The sequence below is a fragment of the Aquarana catesbeiana genome, linkage group LG05, assembly GCF_042186555.1.
Source record: "Aquarana catesbeiana isolate 2022-GZ linkage group LG05, ASM4218655v1, whole genome shotgun sequence".
Classification (NCBI taxonomy): Eukaryota; Metazoa; Chordata; class Amphibia; order Anura; family Ranidae; genus Aquarana; species Aquarana catesbeiana.
Window position 1 is genome coordinate 648,483,464 of NC_133328.1, and position 19,653 is coordinate 648,503,116.

A 19,653-nucleotide genomic window follows, 5' to 3' on the forward strand; every position below is an offset into this window, starting at 1 on the left:
TTGCCAGACCGTTGTTCCTAATTTTTACAGATAGTCTACTGACTGGAATGGTACCAGCTGATTGGAGAAAAGCCAATGTAGCACCTATATTTAAAAAGGGCCCAAAATACATCCCTGGGAATTACAGACCAGTTAGCCTAACATCGATAGTATGTAAACTCTTGGAGGGGATGATAAGGGACTATATACAGGATTTTAGTAATACGTACGATATCATTAGCAGTAATCAGCATGGATTCATGAAGAATCGTTCTTGCCAAACCAATCTATTAACCTTCTATGAGGAGGTGAGTTGCCATCTAGATAAAGGAAGGCCTGTAGACGTGGTGTATCTGGATTTTGCAAAAGCATTTGACACAGTTCCCCATAAACGTTTACTGTACAAAATAAGGTCTGTTGGCATGGACCATAGGGTGAGTACATGGATTGAAAACTGGCTACAAGGGCGAGTTCAGAGGGTGGTGATAAATGGGGAGTACTCAGAATGGTCAGGGGTGGGTAGTGGGGTGCCCCAGGGTTCTGTGCTGGGACCAATCCTATTTAATTTGTTCATAAACGATCTGGAGGATGGGATAAACAGTTCAATCTCTGTATTTGCAGACGATACTAAGCTAAGCAGGGCAATAACTTCTCCGCAGGACGTGGAAACCTTGCAAAAAGACCTGAACAAATTAATGGGGTGGGCGACTACATGGCAAATGAGGTTCAATGTAGAAAAATGTAAAATAATGCATTTGGGTGGCAAAAATATGAATGCAATCTATACACTGGGGGGAGAACCTCTGGGGGAATCTAGGATGGAAAAGGACCTGGGGGTCCTAGTGGATGATAGGCTCAGCAATGGCAGGCAATGCCAAGCTGCTGCTAACAAAGCAAACAGAATATTGGCATGCATTAAAAGGGGGATCAACTCCAGAGATAAAACGATAATTCTCCCGCTCTACAAGACTCTGGTCCGGCCGCACCTAGAGTATGCGGTCCAGTTCTGGGCACCAGTCCTCAGGAAGGATGTACTGGAAATGGAGCGAGTTCAAAGAAGGGCAACAAAGCTAATAAAGGGTCTGGAGGATCTTAGTTATGAGGAAAGGTTGCGAGCACTGAACTTATTCTCTCTGGAGAAGAGACGCTTGAGAGGGGATATGATTTCAATTTACAAATACCGGACTGGTGACCCCTCAATAGGGATAAAACTTTTTCGCAGAAGAGAGTTTACCAAGACTCGTGGCCACTCATTAAAATTAGAAGAAAAGAGGTTTAATCTTAAACTACGTAGAGGGTTCTTTACTGTAAGAGCGGCAAGGATGTGGAATTCCCTTCCACAGGCGGTGGTCTCAGCGGGGAGCATTGATAGCTTCAAGAAACTATTAGATAAGCACCTGAATGACCACAACATACAGGGATATACAATGCAATACTGACACATAATCACACACATAGGTTGGACTTGATGGACTTGTGTCTTTTTTCAACCTCACCTACTATGTAACTATGTAAATAAGGGGTGACAGGTCCTCTTTATGGAGAGATCATGTAATAGAAATAAGAGATGACAGGTCCTCTTTATGGGGAGATCATGTAATAGAAATAAGAGATGACAGGTCCTCTTTATGGGGAGATCATGTAATAGAAATAAGAGATGACAGGTCCTCTTTATGGAGATCATGTAATAGAAATAAGGGGTGACGGGTCCTCTTTATGGGGGGATCATGTAATAGAAATAAGGGGTGACGGGTCCTCTTTATGGAGAGATCTTGTAATAGAAATAAGGGGTGACAGGTCCTCTTTATGGAGAGATCTTGTAATAGAAATAAGGGGTGACAGGTCCTCTTTATGGAGAGATCTTGTAATAGAAATAAGGGGTGACTGGTCCTCTTTATGGAGAGATCATGTAATAGAAATAAGGGGTGACAGGTCCTCTTTATGGAGAGATCATGTAATAGAAATAAGAGATGACGGGTCCTCTTTATGGAGAGATCATGTAATAGAAATAAGGGGTGACAGGTCCTCTTTATGGGGAGATCTCATGTAATAGAAATAAGAGATGACAGGTCCTCTTTATGGAGAGATCATGTAATAGAAATAAGGGGTGACAGGTCCTCTTTATGGGGAGATCATGTAATAGAAATAAGAGATGACAGGTCCTCTTTATGGAGAGATCTCATTTAATAGAAATAAGAGATGACAGGTCCTCTTTATGGAGAGATCATGTAATAGAAATAAGAGATGACAGGTCCTCTTTATGGAGAGATCATGTAATAGAAATAAGGGGTGACGGGTCCTCTTTATGGGGAGTTCATGTAATAGAAATAAGGGGTGACAGGTCCTCTTTATAGAGAGATCTTGTAATAGAAATAAGGGGTGACAGGTCCTCTTTATGGAGAGATCATGTAATAGAAATAAGGGGTGACAGGTCCTCTTTATGGAGATCTCATGTAATAGAAATAAGGGGTGACAGGTCCTCTTTATGGGGGGATCATGTAATAGAAATAAGAGATGACAGGTCCTCTTTATGGGGAGATCATGTAATAGAAATAAGGGGTGACAGGTCCTCTTTATGGGGGATCATGTAATAGAAATAAGGGGCGACGGGTCCTCTTTATGGGGGGATCATGTAATAGAAATAAGGGGTGACAGGTCCTCTTTATGGAGAGATCATGTAATAGAAATAAGGGGTGACAGGTCCTCTTTATGGAGATCATGTAATAGAAATAAGGGGTGACAGGTCCTCTTTATGGGGAGATCATGTAATAGAAATAAGGGGTGACAGGTCCTCTTTATGGGGAGATCATGTAATAGAAATAAGGGGTGACAGGTCCTCTTTATGGGGAGATTTTGTAATAGAAATAAGGGGTGACAGGTCCTCTTTATGGAGAGATCATGTAATAGAAATAAGAGATGACAGGTCCTCTTTATGGGGAGATCATGTAATAGAAATAAGAGATGACAGGTCCTCTTTATGGGGAGATCATGTAATAGAAATAAGGGGTGACAGGTCCTCTTTATGGAGAGATCATGTAATAGAAATAAGGGGTGACAGGTCCTCTTTATGGAGAGATCATGTAATAGAAATAAGAGATGACAGGTCCTCTTAATGGGGAGATCATGTAATAGAAATAAGAGATGACAGGTCCTCTTTATGGGGAGATCATGTAATAGAAATAAGGGGTGACAGGTCCTCTTTATGGGGGGATCATGTAATAGAAATAAGGGGCGACGGGTCCTCTTTATGGGGGGATCATGTAATAGAAATAAGGGGTGACAGGTCCTCTTTATGGAGAGATCATGTAATAGAAATAAGGGGTGACAGGTCCTCTTTATGGAGATCATGTAATAGAAATAAGGGGTGACAGGTCCTCTTTATGGAAATCATGTAATAGAAATAAGGGGTGACAGGTCCTCTTTATGGAGATCATGTAATAGAAATAAGGGGTGACAGGTCCTCTTTATGGAGAGATCATGTAATAGAAATAAGGGGTGACAGGTCCTCTTTATGGAGAGATCATGTAATAGAAATAAGAGATGACAGGTCCTCTTTATGGAGATCATGTAATAGAAATAAGGGGTGACAGGTCCTCTTTATGGGGGAGATCATGTAATAGAAATAAGGGGTGACAGGTCCTCTTTATGGAGAGATCTCATGTAATAGAAATAAGGGGTGACAGGTCCTCTTTATGGAGATCATGTAATAGAAATAAGGGGTGACAGGTCCTCTTTATGGAAATCATGTAATAGAAATAAGGGGTGACAGGTCCTCTTTATGGAGATCATGTAATAGAAATAAGGGGTGACAGGTCCTCTTTATGGAGAGATCATGTAATAGAAATAAGGGGTGACAGGTCCTCTTTATGGGGAGATCATGTAATAGAAATAAGGGGTGACAGGTCCTCTTTATGGAGAGATTTTGTAATAGAAATAAGGGGTGACAGGTCCTCTTTATGGGGAGATCATGTAATAGAAATAAGGGGTGACAGGTCCTCTTTATGGAGAGATTTTGTAATAGAAATAAGGGGTGACAGGTCCTCTTTATGGGGAGATCGTGTAATAGAAATAAGGGGTGACGGGTCCTCTTTATGGGGAGATCATGTAATAGAAATAAGGGGTGACGGGTCCTCTTTATGGAGATCATGTAATAGAAATAAGGGGTGACAGGTCCTCTTTATGGAGATCATGTAATAGAAATAAGGGGTGACAGGTCCTCTTTATGGAGAGATTTTGTAATAGAAATAAGGGGTGACAGGTCCTCTTTATGGAGATCATGTAATAGAAATAAGGGGTGACAGGTCCTCTTTATGGAGATCATGTAATAGAAATAAGGGGTGACAGGTCCTCTTTATGGAGAGATTTTGTAATAGAAATAAGGGGTGACAGGTCCTCTTTATGGGGAGATCTTATAATAGAAATAAGGGGTGACAGGTCCTCTTTATGGAAAGATCATGTAATAGAAATAAGGGGTGACAGGTCCTCTTTATGGAGAGATCATGTAATAGAAATAAGGGGTGACAGGTCCTCTTTATGGAGAGATCTTGTAATAGAAATAAGGGGTGACAGGTCCTCTTTATGGAGAGATCATGTAATAGAAATAAGGGGTGACAGGTCCTCTTTATGGAGAGATCATGTAATAGAAATAAGGGGTGACAGGTCCTCTTTATGGAGAGATCATGTAATAGAAATAAGGGGTGACAGGTCCTCTTTATGGAGAGATCATGTAATAGAAATAAGGGGTGACAGGTCCTCTTTATGGAGAGATCATGTAATAGAAATAAGGGGTGACAGGTCCTCTTTATGGAGAGATTTTGTAATCGAAATAAGGGGTGACAGGTCCTCTTTATGGAGAGATCATGTAATAGAAATAAGGGGTGACAGGTCCTCTTTATGGGGAGATCATATAATAGAAATAAGAGATGACAGGTCCTCTTTATGGAGATCTCATGTAATAGAAATAAGGGGTGACAGGTCCTCTTTATGGGGAGATCATATAATAGAAATAAGAGATGACAGGTCCTCTTTATGGAGATCTCATGTAATAGAAATAAGAGGTGACAGGTCCTCTTTATGGAGAGATCTCATGTAATAGAAATAAGAGGTGACAGGTCCTCTTTATGGGGAGATCATATAATAGAAATAAGGGGTGACAGGTCCTCTTTATGGGGAGATCATGTAATAGAAATAAGGGGTGACAGGTCCTCTTTATGGGGAGATCATGTAATAGAAATAAGAGGTGACAGGTCCTCTTTATGGAGATCTCATGTAATAGAAATAAGAGATGACAGGTCCTCTTTATGGAGGGATCATGTAATAGAAATAAGGGGTGACAGGTCCTCTTTATGGGGAGATCATGTAATAGAAATAAGGGGTGACAGGTCCTCTTTATGGGGAGATCTCATGTAATAGAAATAAGAGATGACAGGTCCTCTTTATGGAGGGATCATGTAATAGAAATAAGGGGTGACAGGTCCTCTTTATGGGGAGATCATGTAATAGAAATAAGGGGTGACAGGTCCTCTTTATGGAGAGATCATGTAATAGAAATAAGAGATGACAGGTCCTCTTTATGGGGAGATCATGTAATAGAAATAAGAGATGACAGGTCCTCTTTATGAGGAGATCATGTAATAGAAATAAGAGATGACAGGTCCTCTTTATGGGGAGATCATGTAATAGAAATAAGAGATGACAGGTCCTCTTTATGGGGAGATCATGTAATAGAAATAAGAGATGACAGGTCCTCTTTATGGGGAGATCATCTAATAGAAATAAGGATGACAGGTCCTCTTTATGGAGAGATCATGTAATAGAAATAAGAGATGACAGGTCCTCTTTATGGAGGGATCATGTAATAGAAATAAGGGGTGACAGGTCCTCTTTATGGGGAGATCATGTAATAGAAATAAGAGATGACAGGTCCTCTTTATGGGGAGATCATGTAATAGAAATAAGAGATGACAGGTCCTCTTTATGGGGAGATCATATAATAGAAATAAGAGATGACAGGTCCTCTTTATGGAGATCTCATGTAATAGAAATAAGAGATGACGGGTCCTCTTTATGGAGAGATCATGTAATAGAAATAAGAGGTGACAGGTCCTCTTTATGGGGAGATCTCATGTAATAGAAATAAGAGATGACAGGTCCTCTTTATGGAGATCTCATGTAATAGAAATAAGAGATGACAGGTCCTCTTTATGGAGAGATCTCATGTAATAGAAATAAGAGATGACGGGTCCTCTTTATGGAGATCTCATGTAATAGAAATAAGAGATGACGGGTCCTCTTTATGGAGAGATCATGTAATAGAAATAAGAGGTGACAGGTCCTCTTTATGGGGAGATCATGTAATAGAAATAAGAGATGACAGGTCCTCTTTATGGGGAGATCTCATGTAATAGAAATAAGGGGTGACAGGTCCTCTTTATGGGGAGATCATGTAATAGAAATAAGAGATGACAGGTCCTCTTTATGGGGAGATCTCATGTAATAGAAATAAGAGATGACAGGTCCTCTTTATGGGGAGATCTTGTAGTAGAAATAAGAGATGACAGGTCCTCTTTATGGGGAGATCTCATGTAATAGAAATAAGAGATGACAGGTCCTCTTTATGGGGAGATCTTGTAATAGAAATAAGAGATGACAGTGTTGTCACATGAAAAGATAGAATAAAACATTTACAAAAATGTAAGGGGTGTACTTACTTGTGTGTGTGTGTGTGTGTGTGTGTGTGTGTGTGTGTGTGTGTGTGTGTGTGTGTGTGTGTGTGTGTGTATACACACACACACACATTGTATATACCCTACCCTAAATTATCTATATCAATCTATAAATATGAAAACATTTTTAATCCATTTCCTTGTGCAAATCTTCACTTATAGGAAAACAAATGAATCCCCACACTCAGGGGTCTACACCCTCACTGTGTTGGAAGTCTTAAATAGGTGCCACGAATACTCAATGTATTGTTTGTTACCTGATTATCTCCTGTGATTGTCAGCTCCATCTAGTGGCCATAATGATGTATTTTATATTGAGGTATTTCAGGAAAATACAGCATTATGGCCACTAGATGGAGCTGACAATCACAGAAAATCATCCTATTACAAACAGTACAGAAATCATCCTTGGTGCACAAAGATTTTTTATTTTTTTTTACACATGGACCCCCTTACCCCTCTCACTACCACCCATGTATGTCATACGTTGGATTGCTTCCATGCATCCCCAGTACATTCCCACTTCCTCTCCCCCCTCGCTGTGTTTCTCAGGGTTCTAATAGACCCCCCCCCCCCCCCCCCGATGTCTCATTAGAATCACAACATACAGGGGGGGGGGATTCTGCACATCATGCGTTGTACTCAGTGGCTCCGCCCTCCACACAGGAAAGCACAGAATAAGTTGCTGACACTTTTTCAAAATCGCGTCACACCTCTTAGCGGACACTAGGTGGCGCCATTAACAACCTAATTGGCATCATCATCCGCTTACCATGGATAATCCTCTTCCAGGACCGGCGCAGACCTGAGGCCCCTCTATGATTTTATCTATGGAGCGTTGGCGCCCTCTGCAGGTGAAGAGTGGAAGAGCCCCGCTCTGATCGTGGATGATGTCAGCTTGTTGATCAGTTTGGGCGTCACTCCGCTACAAATCCTGGACTTCATCCATTACTGCAGAGCCGGCATCTGTCACCAGCTCCAGGTGGGTCCATCGTGTATTTCCCCAGCAGAAGTTGGACATAAAGTACATTATATTATTATTGTCTGTCGTGTTTTTATCAGCAGATGATGCACTGTGACTAGTCAGGCTGTATGGCTTTGAATAGTGCCAACTTGTTTCAGGCACTGGGGGCTAGAAGATCATTTTAAGCTCATTGTCAATCCACAAATCAGAGGGTGATTCTTCCTCTCTTTTCAGGGGGATGTGGTGTGTCTGGTGCACAGAGAGGAGGAGGACGAGGACGGGGAGGTCCTGCTGAGGGCGCTGTGTCACCAGAGTGGACTCATCCTACAGGCTGAGGGCCTGACCACCGGATTCTGCAAAGACGTCCACGGACAGGTGAGAGCCGATTCCATCATCCATCCTGTACATGATGGAGCTGGAGGGGGTGACCCTTACTACAGGATCCCTCCACCCAACACATAATTCAGATATAGGGGAGCCTCAGACCCAGGAACTCAGCACAGGGATGGTGGGAACCCCTCATAATGGGCACAGCGGGTGTACAGACCCGGGAACTCAGCACAGGGATGGTGGGAACCCCTCATAATGGGCACAGCGGGTGTACAGACCCGAGAACTCAGCACAGGGATGGTGAGAACCCCTCATAATGGGCACAGCGGGTGTATAGACCCGGGAACTCAGCACAGGGATGGTGAGAACCCCTCATAATGGGCACAGCGGGTGTACAGACCCGGGAACTCAGCACAGGGATGGTGAGAACCCCTCATAATGGGCACAGTGGGTGTACAGACCTGGGAACTCAGCACAGGGATGGTGGGAACCCCTCATAATGGGCACAGCGGGTGTACAGACCTGGGAACTCAGCACAGGGATGGTGGGAACCCCTCATAATGGGCACAGCGGGTGTACAGACCCGGGAACTCAGCACAGGGATGGTGGGAACCCCTCATAATGGGCACAGGGATGGTGGGAACCCCTCATAATGGGCACAGTGGGTGTACAGACCCGGGAACTCAGCACAGGGATGGTAGGAACCCCTCATAATGGGCACAGCGGGTGTACAGACCCGGGAACTCAGCACAGGGATGATATGAACCCCTCATAATGGGCACAGCGGGTGTACAGACCCGGGAACTCAGCACAGGGATGGTGGGAACCCCTCATAATGGGCACAGCGGGTGTAGAGACCCGGGAACTCAGCACAGGGATGGTGGAAACCCCTCATAATGGGCACAGCGGGTGTACAGACCCGGGAACTCAGCACAGGGATGGTGGGAACCCCTCATAATGGGCACAGCGGGTGTACAGACCCGGGAACTCAGCACAGGGATGGTGGAAACCCCTCATAATGGGCACAGCGGGTGTACAGACCCGGGAACTCAGCACAGGGATGGTGGGAACCCCTCATAATGGGCACAGTGGGTGTACAGACCCGGGAACTCAGCACAGGGATGGTGGGAACCCCTCATAATGGGCACAGTGGGTGTACAGACCTGGGAACTCAGCACAGGGATGGTGGGAACCCCTCATAATGGGCACAGCGGGTGTACAGACCCGGGAACTCAGCACAGGGATGGTGAGAACCCCTCATAATGGGCACAGCGGGTGTACAGACCCGGGAACTCAGCACAGGGATGGTGAGAACCCCTCATAATGGGCACAGCGGGTGTACAGACCTGGGAACTCAGCACAGGGATGGAGGGAACCCCTTATAATGGGCACAGCGGGTGTACAGACCCGGGAACTCAGCACAGGGATGAAGGAAATCCTAAAGCTTGAGCTGAGCAGAAGTTGAGGAAAGAATCTTCCTATGGGGACACGGTTAGGTGACACCTGACTTGGAAGGGAATCAATGTGAGGGTCTCAGTAAGGTGTGCACTCAGCTCCTGACTCCCTCTCTTGTCCCACAGCTGACAATCACCCACCAGCAGCACCAGGACCGCTCCACCATCTACCAGTACAAGATTCAGGACAAGAACGTCAGTTTCTTCGCCCCCGGCCTGTCTGCGGCCGTCCTGTAGAGAAGCGACTCTTCCCATCTACTGCAGGGGGACCTGTGTATAATGCTGGGCGGAGCCCTGAGATTCCGTTATTCTTGAGAGCTGAAGATGCTGCGTCATCCGGCGTCTCACTGAGCTCCATACCACACCTCTCCAATATGGCCATCAGAGGATCGGACAGTATAGATGAACTTTAATCTGCTTGTATTTGGCCTTCCCTGGTTCCCCAATAACGATATCGGAAATAAATAAAACCTTTCTGTATTCATTAAACACCCTGTGATGTCACCACTGGGTCCCAACTATGCCATGCAGGCAGATCACAGCTGGTGGGAGGGGTCGGCAATGTACTGTACATAGCTTCCTAAAAATATCAGAGCCTCAGTACTTCTCTCAAGAGCCCCTGAGAGTAGTTGTTAAAATGCCCCGATGGGTGGGTGTCAGTCTGGAGGACTGGGCGTTCCTAGGCAGGTGGTGGAGTTGCTATCTGTAAAACATTCTGACCCACCCTGTAAGCTTTTGATGTAGGTCACTTGGAACCTGAGAGGGTGGGGTAGGAGTGTTTGATGGACCTCACCCTCCTGCATGGCACACTGGTCCTATTTGCCAACAGGAGATGGGGGCGGGATTTGGTGGAAAGTTCTCCACGACTTTCCATCTGATGTAATGTTTGTTGGTGAGGCATCATGGGAAACCCATTGTTAAAATCCTTCCATTATTTTGCTGTTACAGGATGTTGGTGAGACTCGGCCTGAAAAAAGCCGTGCAACATATTAGGGCGGAGCTGGGCCATATACATTGTAGAGGGGTGTGCAGTCATGGTTGGTCCATGTTTAGAAATTCACGATGTCCCTCGGGGGTGGAGTCTCAGAAAATGTATAAATAAAAGTGGCCTTGTCCTCAATGATGGGATTACTGTATCGGTAACAATCTGTCATAGGATGTATTTATTGTCATAATAAAAATTTTCAGATTTAAAAAGGTGTTATTCTTGTATGTTCCTATTTTGTGAATATTACATGTACAGGAGGGCTGCATTGTGCGCTCAGTGTAGATGCAGGTTGGCCCTTCTGGTGATTGGGCTTTGCTGTTCCTCATTGGTAATACAGATGATCAGGCTGGAACTGGTTTTATCGCAGCAGTTTGCTTCAAAGCCACGAGAGGAGAATGTATACAAATCTGTAAAAATTAAATTCCCTCAAGAAATGATGAGACAGCAGTTGTGTAAAGATGACCCAGAGAGAAGGTAGAATAATTCTCCACTTGCTGAAAATACATGATGGCGATCCTCCAATGGGAGCTGGGCACTGGGTAATTCGTAGCGAGCACATGACTTAAAAAAAAATAGCTATCAGCAGATCCATATTTGGAGACAGCTAAAGATCAACGGTTACAGAAAAATCCATCGTTTTTTACTCCCCACATTTCTTATTTATCCTTTCCCCCAGGTCTTGGTCCTTGCACCCCCCCAAAGCCAGCAACCTTTCTTCTATCCCACCCCCGTGACCTTATTCCTCATAGGTCATTTCCTTTCCCTTCTCCGACAGAACTTCATCTGCCCTTTTCTTTTTCCATCCCCAATCTTCCTCTCCCTTTTTCCCCACCCCTTCACTAGTCTTTTCCCTTCTTCCCTCAGGTCTTCCTCTCAGACTACTCTTCCACATTGGTCCGTCTCCCTTCTTCTTTCCCCGGATCTTCCTTAGTGGTCCGCTCGTTTTCAACCTCAGTCCTTCTTACAACCCTCTTCCTCAACGGTCCTTTCCCTACTTCTCCCCTTATAATCTTCATCTCTACCTCCTCTTCCGCAATGGTCCTACTTCTTTCCCCTCTCCTACACCCACATCTTCCTCATTGGTTCTTTCCTTTCTTCCTCTTCAGGTCCCTTTCTCTTCTAAGCTCCCAGATCTTTCTCACAGGTCCTTTTTCCTATCCCCCGATCTTCCTCATTGGTCTTTTCACTCCCCCCTTCGCTACCAGGTCTTCCTCTCTAACTTCTCTTTCACATTGTTCCTTTCTCTACTTCTACCCCCAGCTGTTCCTCATTGCTCCTTTCCTTTCTTTCCTTCTGCCCCCCCATGCAGGACTTCTCCTAGCCATAGATCTTCCTCACAGGTCCTTTCCCTTCTACCTCAAACTGTTCCTTCTTGGTCCTTTCCTTTTTCCCTCCCAGATTTTCTTACAACCCAGCACCCCTTCCTCACCAGTCATTTCCCTTCTCCTACTCCAGATCTTCCTCACCGGTTCTTTCACTTTAACTCCCCCTAAGTCCTGTTCTCCAACTTCTCTTCTGCATCATTCCTTTGCCTCCTTCTACCCAAAGTTCTTCCTTATTGGTCCTCTCTTTTTTTTCAATCTCTGGCCTTCTTTTAACCCACCCCTCTTCCTCACCTGTCCTTTCCCTTCACCTACCCCCATATCTCCATGTCCACCCTCTCTTCCGCACCAGTCCTTTCCCCTCTTCTATACCCAGATCATCTTCATCAATCCTTTTCCTTCTTCCTCTTTGGTCCCTTCTACTCCCCCAGTTCTTCCTCACTGGTCCTACCCCCAGATCTTCCTCTCATACTTCTCGTCCACATCAGTCTTCTATCCCCAGCTGTTCCTTATCAGTCCTTTCCTTTCTCATCGATCCTTTCCTTTCTTCCCCTCTGCCTATCCCTAGATCTTCACTGGTGGTTTCCCTTCTACCCCTAGATGTTACTTATTGGTCCTTTCCTTCCCAGACTTTCTTACAACCCACCCTCTCTTCTGAACCGGTCCTTTCCCTTCTGCCGCAGCTCTTTCTCACTGGTCCTTTACCACCCCCCCCTTCCTCACCCGCTTTCGCATTGGTCCTTTCCCCTCTCCCACACCCACCCAGATCTTCCTCATCGGTCCTTTCCCTTCTCCTCCCTCAGGTCTTCCTCTCCAACTTCTCGTCCACAGAAAGTCATCCTTCAACCCTCAGCTCTTCCTTATTGGTCCTTTTTTTTCAACCTCAGTCCTTACAACCAAACCCTCTCCCTCTCCAGATCTTCCTCACCGTTCCTTTCCCTTTTCCTCCCCCCGGTCTTCCTCTCCAACTTCTCTTCCCCATCGGTCCTTTCCCTTCTACTACTACTCCCATGTCTTCCTTATTGGTCCGCTCTTTTTTTTTTTTCAACTTCAGTCCTTTCTACAATCCACCCCCGCTTCCTCCAGTCCTTTCCACAATCCTACACCCAGATCTTCCTCATCAAACCTAACCTTTCCTTTCTTTCATTCAGATCTTCTTCTTCAGGTCCCTTTTGCTTCTACTCCCCCAGCTATTCCTCAACGGCCTTTTCCCTTCTCTCCCCCGGTCTTCCTCTCCAACTTCTCTTCCACATCGGCCCTTTCCCTTTAACTACCCCCACTTCGTTCTTATTGGTCCTTTCTTTTCCAACCTTAGCCCTTCTTACAACCTACCCCCTTCCTCACTGGTCCTTTCCCCTCTCCTACACTCGTATCGTCCTTTTTGGTCCCTTTCCATTCTACTTCCCCAGATCTTCACCACCCTCTTCCTCATTGGCCCTTTCCCTTCTCTCCCAGATCTTTCTCATCGGTCCTTTTATTCTTAATCCCTGCCCTAGCTTCCTTTCCTCCTACCCCAGATCTTCTTCGGTGGTCTATTCACCCACCCATTTTTTTTTCACCGGTCCCATTCTCCCTCTCAATGCAGAACCCCTATCCCTGCCCTCCTTCCTTGTGAGTCATTTGTCCCCCCTCGCTCTTCCTCATTACACCTTTAAGGTGCTTTTGCTCACCAGTACAGAAGGGCCAACATTAAGCAAATCTGTCATGGGAGAAATATGGAGACTGCCTCTTTTTGAAAATGCTGGTTGCCTGGCTTCAAAAAGGAGTGAACTTGTGCAGCTTGGAGCAACTAGGACAACTTGTATGATCACACATTGAGTCCAATTTCAAGCAAATGGCTGGCTAAAGTATCCGTTTTAGGCGTACTGGAAACACATTAAGCCTGTGTATGAAACTGCAAATGAGAAATTGATACCAGAGAACCGAACAGAAAACCAGCAAACACCTTCAGAGGAAAATGTTTTATATAAGAAAATTACAGAAGATTAAAAAAACAAAACAAAAAAAAAAAAAAAAAAAAAACACAAAAAGCCTAAAATTAAAAAATATACAAAGAAAACGAAGAGACTGTACACTGAACATTTCTCATGAAAAGCTCTAGAAAGCAGAAAACCTACCTGAAAATAAATTAGAACCTTTACCAAAAATATTATTATTTTTTTCTTTATATCATGATGCCAGTTAGACATTTTACAGTAGTCGATTCAACGCGAATGTCGGCCAGAGCAGAGTTCGGTATCTGCCCTCCTGCACGCACTCTGCCTGTGAAATGCATATTTCCCCTGTGTGGGGTTATTTCTAGCACAGTTCGGGGGGAGCCATGCTACTGCTGGTCTTAAAAAAAAATAAAAAAGCAGCGTTTGGAGCCACTAGAACAGTTCCGGGCACCTGGCTGCGGGGGTAGAACCCCGCCCTGTTCATACAAGCCCTGTACACCGCCCCATGAAAATTCTACAGTCTCTCCCCCTCCCCCATAACCGAATGTGGCACTGGTCAGCTTTTCCTGGGTCGGGAGATGACACATTTGGCTAAAAGAGAGGTGGGAAAAAATAAAAATAAAATAACATTCCTTGCTGCCGAGCTGGTTTGAAACATCTCTGCACGTGTAGGCTTCCACCCTGCTCGTGCCATAACTTTTTTTCTGGGTTTAGATGGGAGTGGGGAAAGTATAGAACTGGTGTTGGGTTTCACTGGTATCCAGGGCTCCATTAGAGATTTTTTCTCACTTCCTGTCCTGGTGACAACATTTTTTTGCAAAAAGAAAGCCAAAATCTCCAAACGCAGCACAGTTGCTAAAATCAAACCGGTAGAAGGGAAGAGCCTTTGTCCTTGTTGCAGGTTTTCCTTCACTTCCTGTCTGGTAAAACTGTTGTCACAACAGGAAGTAAGGAGACAAGCTCATACACACCCATGGTCCCATACTTGACAGCCTTGCATCTTGGCCCTCCAGACTGCCAATACTATGAGTTACTGTGCATGTGCAGGGAGGGGACATTTTAATTTCAGGGATTGGACTTTCCCTGCAAATTTGGAGGTCATGTCTAGGACCAACAATGATGTCAGCATACCAACAAGCTTGTTACAAAGTGCAAAGATCTTCTTTATTACACAGAAAAATAATTTGACCGTGCAATTAAGAGCTTTGCACTTTGAAACGAGCTTGCCAGTATGCGGACACCATGTCCTGTCCATGTTATAGATGGTGACCAGTCGGGAGGCATGGCAGCACCCTCTTAATCAGACCATTGATTCCACCATGGTGAGCGAAAGGAATACACTCTGTTCCAACTCAAACTGGGTGTTATGGGCAGTCCTCCCATATTTAGAGTTGGGAACCTGGACAGGGCAAACCAGTGAAATGTTCATCTCACTCACAAGTGCATGTTAACAGCCATTGGCTCCATTAATAAATCCAGGGAAATTAAGTAAGTCTACAGATGTAACCTTTCAAAGTTTTCCTTTCTCCTCATGTTCCCAGAGAGCTCTAGTCAGAGTCTCAACAGTTCTGCCAGCTTACGTTGGGCCAATGAAAAAAAAAAAAACCGGTGGCCACCTAAAGTGGACAGTCACAGAGTCAAAAGTAGGACCTGAAGAGGCGGAGGGTGTCTACTCCCCTGTCCTGGCTCTGTTCAAGAACTGCAACCAACTGAAGAGTTTTCACATTCGAAGTGTGACATGCCCGCATTCTCCACCATTTCCTATAACCACATAGGGGACCAGCAGGAGAAAACACACTTTGATTAGAACTGTCCTACTTGCCGTTGCTAATCTGTTGCTTCTGTTTTTTTTTTTTTAAGCCAAGTTAGGGAGATATTTACTTTCTGTGCACCATTTGCATCATCAAATTGATCAGTTTCTAAGTGCCATGGAAGTTCAAGGATTGAAGTATAAATAAAGGCAACATTTTTTTTTTATGATAGTGGTGAAGGGTTAGAATCCCTGTGTCCCCATTAGGGAGATTCACTCTCTCTCACCGTCCTGATCACAGATGTCACTGGGAATGAAAGTGAACGGAAATCCTCCAACGGGGACACTTCCCCTATGAGTCTACAGGACAGGAACTGAAGGGAAATCTCGAAATCTCTCTAACCAGACAGGCAGCCAAAAAAATGATACTAGTTTAAATCCTCCCCTACTGCAACAAAAAAAAAAAAAAAAACCCTGCCTTTAGATATACTTTACCTTTCAATGTTAAAGTGAGCCACCATGGGCGCGGGTGGAGTCACGCAAGTGTGAATGGAGCCTTAGTGTCAAAGCTTTCACCCCATTCACACTTGTGTGTGCATGACAAGTCATACCCCATGTTTTCCAATGATAACCATTCATATATGTGCGACAAGTCGCAGCGACTTCAAAGATTTTCATGCACTACTTTGGTCTGACTTTCAGGCAACTTGAGGGCCATTGACGTCAATGTTATCCCTTAAAAGTTGCATGGAAGTCACAACTGAATGTTTTACGTGCAACAGTAGAGTCCATCTTTGCAGAAGAAGAACAAGTCACACCCATCCAAAGTTGCACTCCAAAGTTGCAGGACTTTGGAGTCGCACAAGCGTAAATGGAGTCTTAGATGTCAAAGCTTAATTGAACAAGCCAAAGTTAGAAGCCAACTGTTTACTATGGACAGCTGCACCAGTTTTAGTAAATCTCCTCTCTAGCTACTGCCCACTTCTGGACTACAGAAATTGTAATTTTAGACGTGCAAGCTGGTGGGTACAGTTCATCCCAAAGAAGGAACAATACATAAGAGCTACATGTTATCTTTGATTTGTTTTTATTCCTGAGGGCCGTATTTTGCACAGACCTCCCCGAGACCCATTGCTTGTCTGTAGAACACTTGCATACGGTCACACCAGATGAGCGGCAACTACAGATGTCTTTAGCCAACAGCAGCTCAAGACGACCTGTGAGGACGAAAATGTGGAAACCACCAGTGCCGACTTGTTTTTAATGATACCTGCTTTGGGTGTCATGTCTATCCCTTCTTAGTGCTACTTACTGTTCTTGGGTAGGGAAGGAAGGATAAAGGATGACACCCTGGAGCCTCATATTTCTGCCCTGACAGATCCTCTTAGCGGGGGGACAACCTAAAAAGGAAATGAGGTCAAAGTGCAGGAAGCGAGCCAATCGTATTGCATTAAGAGCACCTGTCTACAGACCACCGCCCTGAGAAGAGTACCAGTCTACCTGCCAATAAATCCTTATCCAGTTCTCTATTCCCTACAAGCCTGGAAGCTGCACCATTTGCTGCCTTCAGTCACCGCTCCCTTGCTGCAATACCGCCAAAGTGAAAAAAAAAAAGCTGGCTGGAGCATGCTGGAGTTTCACTGTTGCCCACAACAATCCGGTACCCGGTGTAGGATTGATCTTGAAGGCTACTACCTGATTTCCATGGTGGACACCACCCTCTTCTCCCATTTCTATAACACTACTGTGACATCACGCCCCCTCAGGCTCCTTCCCTGGTCTTTTCCAATGGTTGGGGATGCGATATCGCAATGGTAGCATGAAGCACGTTCTTTCTCCTCATAATTGTGAAACTAAGTGCTTTAGTATACTCTGTATCATTATACAAGTGCAGCGTGATCGGTTCAAGTGCCTCTTTGTGACAGTGTCAGACCCGTGTGCCACCCCCCCATATATATCGGCGTCACAGGTGGTAATAAAGTACAGAGCTCGCAGTCTGGGACATTCATGGTGCGCCCTGTGTGATGGCGTAGGGCCGCGGATTCATCACGAATCTTTTTTTTTTTCTGCCTTTTCCTGGTCACCACAAACCTGCCTCGCAGCAGAAAAATAAAATCTATCATGAAACGGCAAAGGTGAGACAGGTTGGCGCCGTAACCTGGAAAACCGGAAAAATCGCACAATTCCATTGGAAGTATAGTGAGAACGTTTATGTCGTCGCCTGTCAGATTAACCCCTTGTGGGTTAAAGCCTGGCTTTCCAACAGTCCTTGGCCAGCTTGTCCTCCTCAGTCCAACTTTTCCAGCACAGATGGGACATAGACCAGGCTCAGCTCACTGCCGAAGTCGCAGACGATCGCCGCATTGTCCAGAACCAGGATCTGGCGGGCCGGCTGGGCCTCCTCGCACTTCCCCAGGTAGACCGTCTGTAGGAGATCGCCGTAGCCGATATCCCAAAAGGACACGCAGCCCTGCCCGCCCGTCACCAGCAGGTTGTCAGAGATGAGGCCTAAGCTGGAACCGCAGCCCAAATCCTGCAGAGAGATAAGAGAACTTGTCATATGACATCCTATGGTGGCACATTTTCATTTTAGACAATTGTGTTCCGCCAACCTTGTGTTAAGTTTGGAGAAGACCCTTTTCTGTTTCGCCATGACTGTGCCCCCACCTACTAAGCCAGCTCCATAAAGACATGGTGTGACCAATTTGGTGTGGAGGAACTCAAGTGTCCTGCACAGAACCTTGACCTCAACCCTACTGAGCACCTTTGGGATGAATTGGAATGCAAATTGTGAGCCCATTCTTTTTTTGGTGCCCAATGTGAGCCAGGTATTTTTTTGCTGCTCAATGTGAGGCCCAACATGTGGTCCAGGTCTTTTTTTTTGGTGCCTAATCTGAGGCACAGCATCAGCCGGGTCTTTTATTTGGTGCCCAATGTGAGTCCCACCATGAGCCAGGTCTTGTTTTTTGTATCTAATGTGAGCGAGGCCCAACATGTGAGCCAAGTGGTTTTTTTTTGGTGCCCAACGTGAGGTACGAGTCAGTTTTTTATTTTGGTGCCCAATATGGGGCACAACATGTGAGCCAAGCCCTTTTTCTTGGTGCCCAATGTGAGCCAGGTCTTCTCATCCAACATCAGTACCCATATCAGAACCTCACAAACAACATGTGTTGCCAGCAGACCACGGATCCATAACATAATCCAAATGTTCAAGGTGTATGTGTAGATGAAAGAAAAAAGGTTTTATCAGCACCACATCCCTTAAAGCAATACAAATAGGTAGATATTGAATAGGAGAGGGATTTTAAAGGTGCTACGCCAATTAGCCAAACATGACAGTTAAAATTCAGTAACATTTATTAAAAATCCATGATGAGTTTCACAAAACTGTATTTGAGAACATCCTCTGCAATTGTTCTGATGGTATTAACACGGTCCTCTATGCATTCTCTGCTACATGTTTCACCACATGGCTTCTTCGGGAAGTACACATACAGGATACTAACACAAACACAAAGGTATACAAATAAGGTACATAACATTACTAATCTAATCAAATGGAGAGATAGAAGACCTCCACATATCCACTCCACAACCAAATCCACACAATTTTCCAGTGGTGCTTTTCTGGTGTGGATCTGGTTGTGGAGTGGATGGTCCACGTGTGGGTGGGTCTTCAATCTCTCCATTTGATGCATCTATTCCAAATTTATAATGTTATGTACCTTATTTGTATACCTTTTTAATTTGTTATTATCCTGTATGCATACATCTTGAAGAAGCCATGCCGCGAAACAGGTAGCAGAGAATGCATAGAGGATCTTGTTAATACCATCATAACAATTACAGAGGATGTTCTCAAATACAGTTTTGTGAAACTCCTTATGGATTTTAATATGAATTTGTAATAAATGTTACTGAGTTTTATTTAAAAACATCCTCTGTAATTGTTATGATGGTATAAACAAGGTCCTCTAATGCACTCTTCTTCATGTTTCGCCACATGGCTTCTTCATTAAGTATGCATACAGGATACTAAGAAAATTACAAAAGGTATACAAGAAAAGATGCATCAAACGGAGAGAGAGAAAACTCACCCACATATGGACCATCCAACTCCACAACCAGAACCACACAATTTTCCAGTGGCGCTTCTCTGGTGTGGATCTGGTTGTGGAGTAGTTGGTCCATATGTGGGTGGGTT

At 44.8% G+C, this 19,653-nt stretch overlaps 2 protein-coding genes across 3 annotated transcripts in view; one reads left to right on the plus strand and one right to left on the minus strand.

Annotated features, from left to right (window-relative positions):
• ELP6 (elongator acetyltransferase complex subunit 6) overlaps window positions 1-10,651 on the plus strand; it is a 31,268-nt gene extending 20,617 nt beyond the window's left edge. For both annotated transcript variants that reach the window (XM_073632509.1, XM_073632508.1), the window contains exons 5-7: window positions 7,497-7,686; window positions 7,903-8,043; window positions 9,579-10,651. In XM_073632509.1, the coding sequence (XP_073488610.1) occupies window positions 7,497-7,686; window positions 7,903-8,043; window positions 9,579-9,689 (442 nt within the window). In that variant the 3' untranslated portion in view covers window positions 9,690-10,651. The remainder of the gene's footprint in view (window positions 1-7,496; window positions 7,687-7,902; window positions 8,044-9,578) is intronic.
• A 4,858-nt stretch (window positions 10,652-15,509) lies between these two features.
• Window positions 15,510-19,653, minus strand: part of SCAP (SREBF chaperone) — a gene marked incomplete in the record, with an annotated part of 103,247 nt that continues 99,103 nt past the window's right edge. Inside the window, 1 exon segment of the mRNA XM_073632510.1 lies at window positions 15,510-17,982. Coding sequence (XP_073488611.1) covers window positions 17,737-17,982 — 246 coding nt within the window.